This window comes from Bidens hawaiensis, unplaced genomic scaffold, assembly GCF_021521415.1.
Source record: "Bidens hawaiensis isolate Kalapana, Puna unplaced genomic scaffold, B.hawaiensis_p1.1 tig00053079_1, whole genome shotgun sequence".
Classification (NCBI taxonomy): Eukaryota; Viridiplantae; Streptophyta; class Magnoliopsida; order Asterales; family Asteraceae; genus Bidens; species Bidens hawaiensis.
In genome coordinates this window covers 22,247-32,342 of record NW_027499551.1, presented here as the reverse complement: position 1 = coordinate 32,342, position 10,096 = coordinate 22,247, and the positions used below count along the sequence as shown (strand labels likewise).

At 33.3% G+C, this 10,096-nt stretch overlaps 1 protein-coding gene across 1 annotated transcript; it reads right to left on the bottom strand.

The window, feature by feature from the left end:
- Positions 1-2,571: 2,571 nt before the first annotated feature.
- Positions 2,572-7,179, bottom strand: LOC143599912 (putative CDP-diacylglycerol--inositol 3-phosphatidyltransferase 2). Its single transcript, XM_077077746.1, has 11 exons — positions 7,003-7,179; positions 6,087-6,208; positions 5,479-5,563; positions 5,339-5,388; positions 5,175-5,214; positions 4,918-4,962; positions 4,769-4,834; positions 4,384-4,498; positions 3,189-3,242; positions 2,991-3,089; positions 2,572-2,802 (listed from the first exon to the last, which is right to left on the bottom strand). Exons 2-11 carry the CDS (start codon positions 6,145-6,147, stop codon positions 2,743-2,745), a joined length of 675 nt encoding a protein of 224 aa, XP_076933861.1. The 5' UTR covers positions 6,148-6,208; positions 7,003-7,179; the 3' UTR covers positions 2,572-2,742.
- Between the last annotated feature and the right edge of the window lie 2,917 nt (positions 7,180-10,096).

Genomic DNA, 10,096 nt, shown 5'->3' with positions numbered 1-10,096 from the left:
TTGGTTTGTTTTATAGATTTTGAGTTTTGTGGCCATTTTATAGGGTGAAACTAGCTTTAAGTGACAAGCATTATTCTTTTGGCAACAAACTTATCTTGGTTGATAATAAAATGAGATCAACTTTAATTATTCCATCATTTCATATAGCTTTCGGTGGAGATGACATTCGTTTTTTGGTTAATAGTATGTGTACGTATCTTTGATTTGTTTATTTAGTAAGTAATTATATGCTTTGTGAGTTTGTTGGCTACTTCATTCATCTCTATATATTATTCTCCTTGCCTAATATGTATTGACCATGAGTCCATGATGGCATCTTCATCAATCAAGTCATCGAATAATTTTGGGTTATTAAAACTTACTTTCTGATCAAATGAGAAATCATTATAAACAATAATACGAGCTAGATAGTGTGGCGGTAGCACGCACATTCAGGGTCTTTTTGGTATGGGGTAACGGAATGGGTGATGGAACGGGTGATGGAATGGAATGGACGAGGTAATGGAATAGATAATTATCATTCCATTGAGATGTTTGGTTGTCACATGGGAATGAAATAAATAAATAAATACTTTGGGTTGTTTGGTAGGCTAGAAAACGCTGAAATAAAATAAAAATGGTGGTGAGTGGCAACGGTAGTGGTGGTGGGTGGCGGTGGCGATGGGCGGCGGAGTAATGGTTGGTGGTGATGGGTGGATAGGTGTTAGTGATGAGCGGTGGTGACAGGTGATGGTGGTGGTGGGTGGCAGGTGGTGGCGTCAGTGGGCGGCAGGGAGTGGTGGCGATGGCGGGGACCGATGGTTGGTGGTGGTGGGCGGTGGTGGTGATGGAAATGGCGGGCGGTGTGTGGTGGTGGTGAGAGGGCAATGGGTGGTGGTGGTGGAAGGGTGGTGGAGGTGATATAGTGTGAAAGACGGATGAAATTAAAAAAAACAAGGGTGACGGATGAAATGAATTTGATGTGTATTAGGGGGAATGGAATGGACATCATAACGTAACGGGTGATTCCATTCCATTGACCAATAAACACTTTTTTTTTTCATTCCCTCATAATGGTTCATTCTATTCCACCTTTCATTTTTTCATACCAAACGCTACCTTAATGTTATTGTAGGTATAAGGGGCGACGCCTTTGGTTGGGGTCACACTTTGTCTTGTAAATGAGCTAAGAGCATTCACACCCCTCCCTATTTACAAAATTAAAAACCAAATAAACTTCTAAAAATACACTATATCCCAACCACCATTACTCTGCATCAAACCTATATTAAAACAAAAAAAAATTGCTACCGTAGCTTTTCATATATTAAAAACTACTATTCGTCCTCCATCAAATTACGTGAATGTGAATGTATAATAATAATAAAAATAATAAAATAAGTGTTTATGAATAAAATAAAAATAACTGGGAATGAGATGTTGAGGATTTCTTAAAATAAAAGATAAATAATGAAAAGTATGATTTTTAGTTAAATCATAGGATTGAGTATGACGAAGGAAATGTTAATGCTTTAATTAGTAGCAAACAAGATGCAATAGCATCTTATAATTCAATAGGGTCTAGAACTTGGGTAGCAAAAATTGTTACCAGATTGAGCTTTTGAAGTTATTTTCTATTGACGTAATTGCATTGGTTACTACTCTACAACTGAAAATGAAATCCGTATGATTCAGAAAATAATCCTAGTTATACGGAATCTACAAAACCTACATACTTTGACTTTCTACCTTCTTACAATACAAAATAGACGAAACAGACACGTCCATCGATGAAGATGGATGCATCAGTAAACAGGGTATGGATAATTCATTTAGCAACAGATCTCTGACGGAATTAACATCTTATAGGTTTTACAGACTAATGACTAATTTTGTTTAAACAAGTTATAGAAATATGGTTACTTGTAAATGAAACTAAAATGTACATACATATAATAAGAAAAACTATTTTGTAACCATATTTCTAGTCCTGTCAGGTTCCGGGTAAGAACCTCCGGGTCGGGTCCGGAGCCGATTTTTTTTATGCACCTCTAGAAGGGCCACTTTATATAAACTGACCGATTCTAAACCATCTCTTTTTTTAACTCCCTATCAAAGAACTTCTGGATCGGTCACCATCATTGGCCATAACCAAACGGATATGTTGCATTGATACTCACTATTTTTGTTAATATTCTTTCCCCAAAGTCGTATCAAATGTCTCATTGTGTGGTCCAGACTACACAATTAGAGTTCACGGTCGATGCAAAGTCGCTTCGTCTATTTGTTTCCGTTTCTGGGCAATCGCCTATTTCGGCATTTCAGGGTTTGCCCACAGAAAAGTTATGTTACTGTTAAAAAGAAGACAAAGATGACTTATGATTATGGACATCATCATTTGCACAAGGGAATTAGATGCAGTTTCATTATCATTCATTTTAGGAGGTAGCATCTCTTAAAAGTCATAAAACAACTACATACAGCCCATTGTTTGCCACTTTTCGAGATTCTAGACGCCATAGAAGAACAAACCCTCTTTCAAGATTCCAATTTTGCGGTTTAATGTTCATTGAAGATAACAGATTCACGGCGTTTTCTTCCATAGAAATCCAGATCAACCATCAAAATAACAAAAGTTATGCAGTACAGAATACACAATGCATTTGAAGATAGAACTTTTCGGCTACTAGCATTTGTAAATAAAACAAGTGTGCCATTTTGATGCATGACAACTTCACAACTTCTAAAAGATGGAATCAATAACTAGGCATTGCGTTTCTTGTTGAGGTCATAAAGCACACATAAGTCGGCTGCTGTCTTCATCTGAAACCATTCATAAATTTGACAAATATCAGAAAGCTATTCAATAATTGTAAAACTATTATTATTATTTAGTAATAATCACACCGGATGTGTTAAATATTCTTAAAAAAAGCAAGAAAAAGTATATAGCACAAACTCTGCATCATAGATGAAGATGTTGAGTGGTATAAATAAAATCATTATGATACCTGAATAATATTGACTAATTGCTTGGTTGCCCATCCAAAGAGAAGTACAGCAAGTAATGCAGAATATATTATGCTTTGTTTTGCCGCACCCAACAAAACCTAAGTTTTCATACATGAAAATTTACACAGCTAACTCCAAAATATCAAACGGGTGTCATAACAAAAAAAAAATATTATAAAAGAAACCTTTGTGCTTACATCAGTCATCTTTTCTGAATCCTTAGCTAGAAGAAACAAAGTTATGTAAAGAACCTGAAAAAAAGGAGATTCAGTTTTAAGACGAAAGGGTGGGGGACATCCTGAAACTCTATATGGTAAGAAGATTATAAATATATATTTATGCATATGAATGTGTATATATAGGGGAGGGTTCATCTTGAGAAAACCGAGAAAACTGCTACAAACCAATCAAATTTTTTTTTTTAATTCTTTTTAAGGTTCGAAATGTAAAAAAGATTAAAAAAATATATGTAGCTCACGAAGTTACATATATGCATCTCATACGAGATACACATGGTGTATAAATTACATACATGTAACTTCGCGATCTACATACGTTTTTTAGGGCCGTCAATCAGGCACCTGTAAGACACGGTAAGACCTGTTAATCAAAAAAGTGTGGTATGATTTTTTCAATTCTTTTAAATAATTGAAATTAGTAGGATAGGCTCCACCATTTCTCTTTACTGGTACATGAAACTTAAAACTGTCTTATTGCCATGACATATAAAGTAGTTAAAAGAGTCGTATTCATGTTTGATACTTGTGTTAAGCACTTCGTTTCTTATCCTTTTCATATTTCTAACCTTATAAAAAAAATTGAATGGTTAGTAGTAGCTTCTTGGGTTTTCTCAATCTTTTTAGGTATCTCATGATCCCTTCCCTATATATGTACGTATGTATATTTAGGGGAGGGATCTTTGCAGAACACTATATAATGCAAGAACGCTCAAAACAATACAAACCATTCAATTTTTCAATCATAAAAAACTTAAAAATAAAAGAAAATTGTATTAATTTAACATTTATTGTTTCTCACTCATCTCTCATAATATTCAAAAAGAATATGAACGAATTAGTTTTTATATTGCCTGTTTATGTATATATAGCCTACACATGTGTAGGTCATGTGTAAGTAAACAACCACAAAATTAAAAGGCATATGAACGAATTTGTTGGATGGTTTCTTTATGTGCAAAACATAAAGTGTATGTAAAAAGTACAATTTATTATAAATTTGCATCATCAATAAAAAAAATTTAATATTTAGATTTGTTCTGTGTGTCCTCACAAAAAAATTGGCGCTCTAAGATTATCCTCTCTCTCTATATATAAATTTATATCTATATCTATATATATGTAGAGAGACATACAGAGAGAGTTAACCATTTACCTCGCAAGCTACGCAACAGTATCCCATGAACATTCTGTTTCCATAATATAACCTAAATAACCAACTGGTGCTGTCTTTCACGTCTTTATGATTAGATTTGCCGGCCAAGAAAGTACTGCATTAAAAAAGTGGTCCAGAAAGTTGGAGATATATTATTCCATACAACTATAGAATGCAATAAATCGACTCATGCACTTATGAGTTGGTCAACTCAAGTTTTGTTTTATCTCACACAAATCTAACAAGTAAAATCAACAAACTTAGCTTAAAAACAGATCAAATAGTTCAAGCAGTGTCCAAAGAGTTCCTTTAAAGCCTAAAACATCTTAAATTGTTTATTGAAATGACTTTGTATCATAATTCACAAAAAATGGCGTGTGCATACCTATACATTTGCAACCAGTGGCTTGCAATATCCAAAGCAAGCAATGACAGGAAAACAAAGCTAGGCCTGTAAAGTTGATGAATACATTCAGATACAAATATGAAAGTGAAAACATAAAATAGTAAAATACGAGTTAAGAAATAAAAAACCTGTAGACTTGAGAGAGAATGACAAGAAGACAGGCAGTGCTTATCCTGAGATACGCGAAATTCCAGTTATAATTTGAAATAAAAATGAACATTGAGAAAAATTACAAGCATATACAGGATATGAAAATATAATAAAATATCCTGAGATACGCGAAATTCCAGTTATAATTTGAAATAAAAATGAACATTGAGAAAAATTACAAGCATATACAGGATATGAAAATATAATAAAATTGTCAAGAACTTATTATAATCACCTATCTGTAACCATGTCCAGAACAGCCCCAAAGGTTGAAACTACAAAAGAAATTTAGAAAAAAATAAATAAGTTACATAAATAGAACATTTGAAAATGGTTATAAATAAGCAGAAAAATGCATATAAAGACATCTTGATAATTCAATTACTGATTACTCCTTACCTTGATTAAATTTGCGAGCAAACCAACCATCCAAGGCGTCACAAACAAAGCTAAAATGGCAAGATCAAACATTTTATTCTTGATTCAAATCTTTAAAATAAATGTAGGCTTTAATAGCTCTTTTCATATATGCATCTTACCTAATGAAATAGAGGATGGAAAAAAGCTCCTTATTGGTAAAGCATATCGCAAAGGCATAGCAGTTAAGCAGAACTCTTATGTAACCTGTACATGAAGCAGTCAAACTCATAAAGATCTAACATGTTTTGCATACCAATTGTGAAATTAATTAACACAATAACAGACAGAGATTCAAGAAGAAAAGAGTAAAGAAGTTAAGAGAACAGCATTTGTTATTAATAACTTGATAAGAAATCACAAGTGAATATACTAATTTTTAACTAAACTCAAGAATATCTGCAAAGGAAAACGGCAAACAAATCATCAAAATGAGAAAAGGAACAAAAAGAGCGTAGAGGAAATGATTACACGCTCTTACAATAATTGTGATTTACTATTAGCAATGACTATAGGCGTATTTAGAGGTAACAAAGCATACACAAAGAAAAGGTTAAGAAGACTATGGTTTCAGAACACGAACCAAAATTTAAAAAATAAAAAATAAATAAAAATAAAAAAAGCAGGACGGTTATGGCATCATGCTACAAGTTAAGTAATTGTTTAATCTGTTGATCAAACATCAAAGATACGATTTCATGCATGTCATATAATTCACTGTCTAACTTACCAATGATGTTGGGGATGTAAAGATACACACTTATTGTTCGAGGTCTTGATTTTGGTGTCATCTCTAGTTCTCAGCCACAAATCAAGATTGTTGAAATCCTTCAAAGCTTACAGCAATCTAACCTGCATAAATAATACTATTTCCAGATATCAGATATTCTTTAAATATGACAGAAGTAGAACATTACAAGTGCATACATTAACACACAAGAGTATAGTTTCATAATTAACTCAAGTGAAACATGTTCTCTATTTATAAGGTCTTGCAGAAAAGTGTTCTTCAGAAATCAGAATATCATTTATATCTTTTATATGAAGCCATACAAAATAATGCTTGTTGTAGCAATATATTCATATAAATAATGTTAACATATTTTACTTAACTGGCATATATCAAGAAACATACTATTTTGTTTTTCATCATCCCCGTAAAAATTGGTATCCCTAACGAATGAATATATACGAAGAACCTCGACACTCAACAAATCATGAGATCTTCATTAATTGCAAGACAATTCTTTTTATACAAACAACTAATGCCTGTCTATAATTGCTTAATTCAACTATTAAACTACTATTTATTTTAGATGGTTTTGAAGTCTGAAACCTAAATCATATTCAACCGTAAAATACATCTTAACGCCTGTGATCGAGTATATTATCAACAAGCAATCACCTTCAAAGATCATCATAAACAAACCCTAAAACACAAGAGCTAACTTTAAATCTTTAATACAACAACAAAAATAAAAACTTTAGCTTTTATTAATATCTTGATCTGATCCAGCTTGAAACACTAAACATCTAATCTAATGCAGGTAAAATTACAAAAAGAGCCCTAGCCTTTGAAGCCACCATAACCTAAAGTCCAGTAATAACTTCACTCATAACATTAAATTAGTGATAAAAACTAATACCTGAGATTGGATTAATATCGAATTTGAAGAAAATGTGGATTCATATGCAGCTTGTTAAAAGTCCCCAATTGCCTTAAACCCTAGAAATCGCCCAGGTATATTAAAAGTTCCTGATTTGTGATCAGGTTTAGGTCAAATTAACAGCAGTGACGAAACTAAGGCCGTCGACGGCGGCGACGGTGTACGGATGACGCCGGCGATGGCGTCGGAGCACCTGCAGTGAGATGTGTGTGTGTGTGTGTGTGTGTGTGTGTGTGTGTGCGCGTGAATAAATAAAGGTAGAAGAAAACAGAGGGGTTTCAGATTTATAATATTTCTTCTTTGAATAAAAAATATGTGAATAATGTTTTATTTATTTATTTAGTTTTTTTTTAATAACGGGAACGAAGGGTAGAGCTTGGTGCCTCTGAGGACATATGCTCGATCTAGCTCCGTCTCGTGGGGGGGGGGGGGAACCACAGATGTGTGGGTTTTTTTTGGAACTAAGTGAAGCAGTAGTGGCCAGTGACGTACGGATTTTCCTCTAGGGGCATGCGAATGTATACCCCTTCGTTGTGATGATATGACTTCAGTTGTTAAACATTGTTAGTAATTTAGTGTTATGATTTCTAATTCCATAATTCTATACACTTGACGCAAATTATATAAAGACGGCCTCATTTCTTTGCTTAGGGTGAAGCAAAGGAGCAAGAATACAAAACTAGAATGGGAGAAATGATGCCGATTCAACTTCGTTAATTTTTCATTATAAATGACGGTTTGATTTGTTATATTTTGTTTGGATTGCTTGTCTCTTATAAGTGTATTTCTTTTTATTTTAAGAAAATCAGCTCTTCAGAAAAACATAACACAAATGATTGAAGTAAATATGAGATATGGATTTATATGAACATCAAGATTCAATGATTCACATGCATTTATATTTAAAAACATCAACATATAGTCTTGGTTATGTATCAACATTTGGGTGAGTCGTTTTGTACTTGTATTGCTTCTATAATATATGATTGTTTATTGGATTACATTGAAACAGAAGGCAAGCGGGCAACAAGCTGCGCCGCTACCCCTTTTTGAATCGCAAAACCCAATCTTTTAAAAACTATATTTGCTGATCTTGGAGTCATAGCATTACTATGCATGACACGCTGAACACGGGTAAGTAGCTTCACAGCTTCAGGCGCGAGGAAACCAAAAGTGTCAAAAGCAAAAGGAATAAATACATGTTGGTTGTCAAGACACGCCTTTTCATGTTTTGCCACCTTACCTAAAGCAGCTTTTAAAGCGGCTTGACCGACCGCGAAACCACTACTCCCTAAGCCCACCAAAAAGGAAACCACTACTTGTATTTATATTTGTTGTGGTGTTTAATGAAAGTTTGTTTTGCTAGTAAAAAAAGCACCATCTAAACGCTATTGTAGGATCTTTTTTTCTTTGTTTATTTTCAAAACTTTCATTTTCATAAAGATATCTGAAAGGGGATCATCACTGACACTGTTTCTGGATCCAAGATCTCAAAAGGGTTTCCTTTGTTCGGAGTGACAAGTTGTGGTTGTATTGCTCAATTATATTTTTGGGAAGTTTTTGTAATATTTTATTTAAATATATAATTTGTTTTCTTTTACATAGCTAAAGCCTGTAATGCTTTATATGGATACAATGTTTGTTTAATTTATTTTACATATACTTTAATATGAAATTATTTAATAGTAAGCTATATCCAAATAATACTAAGCTAACCTAAAACTGAGTTCTTATTGAATATATCACAAATAATTTATTAGAAATTATAAAATTGATTCATTTAACTAGTTTTACTTATTATGAACCAGTTGTACACATTTTGTTTCTTATAAATTTAATATCATTTACTTTCAATGTTCACACCATTACAAAAGGATTCACAAGAGCGACGGTTTTACTATTAAGGAGATCAACAATAGTCAGTCTTAGGGTGAGGTCGCCCAGTGACAGTTTTTAGCCATTTGGGCACTTTGGGGGCTGGATTTTTAGAAGTATGGGTTCGAACAAGTTTTGGTGGATGAGTGTTTGAATTATAATATCTACGTCAAAGCGCATTTTTAGCATTATCACTATGAATACTCTTGAAAATATCAAAAAACTTATCTAGTCCTATCATATCTTAAGTACACTCTTTTTATAAGGGATATGATTCTGATACGCCTTCTAGAGGAAAAAAAAAAGAATAATAAAAAAATACATTAACTTATACTAAAAAAAGGTCCATAATTCCTAAAACGGAATGTGAAACCACGGTACCTTTCATAATCTATTTGTAAAAGTTAAAAACGTCCTAAACGTGCAGTCTTTTAACACTATTACTGTAACACCCCAACCCGGAACAGGCTAACGTGTTACTATTACAGATATCAAATCAACGCCACAATCCAAAATACAACAAAAATTAATGCAACCTACGTCATATTATTAAACAAAATGAATTAACTTTTAGAAGCTTGAACTTCATTTTTATCTCTCATCACTAAATTCCCCGAATCCCGGATTACCTGAAAACAAAATAAGAAAAACAAAACAAGAAAACACGGCTGAGCCAAAAATTGCCTAGTAACGGAAAGAACAATAGTATAGGTAAGGACAGACGTAAGAGAATAAATATACGAACTTCAATTCAAACTCGAAACCAACCCTTTTTACCGAAACATATACTTAACAAAATTCGGATGTATGATCCGACACTTGGCCAGAACATGGTCAAACGCATGCGGAAATATATCAGAACTATAACAAAAACACCCAGAGCCAGAAACATATAACTTGTAACATATAATGTGTGACGTGTAACATAACGTGTAACATTTAACTGAACTATAATTAAATGCGAAACATAATCCGATACACGATCGGGACGTAATCTGAATATACTCAAATTTAATCAAATGCATATACACATATCAAAACGGACCAGAAATATAGCGAAACAAAATATAATTACTAAAATACACGACGATGATGTTAAAATAAATAGGTCGTGTAATACGAAAGCACCCAGAGCCTAAACAGAGGGGTACACAGCTAGCTAGTCCATGCACCAGGAGACGGTGTGGGTGGCGTGCAC

What these genes read in the sequence shown, in the direction of transcription:
- LOC143599912 (XM_077077746.1), bottom strand. Translation starts at nt 6,147, where the DNA reads ATGACACCAAAATCAAGACCTCGAACAATAAGTGTGTATCTTTACATC. An exon ending in ATTCAGAAAAGATGACTGAT is followed by an intron (nt 3,090 to 3,188) that starts GTAAGCACAAAG and finishes ATGAAAACTTAG; the next exon opens with GTTTTGTTGGGTGCGGCAAA. An exon ending in AATTAGTCAATATTATTCAG is followed by an intron (nt 2,803 to 2,990) that starts GTATCATAATGA and finishes GAATGGTTTCAG; the next exon opens with ATGAAGACAGCAGCCGACTT.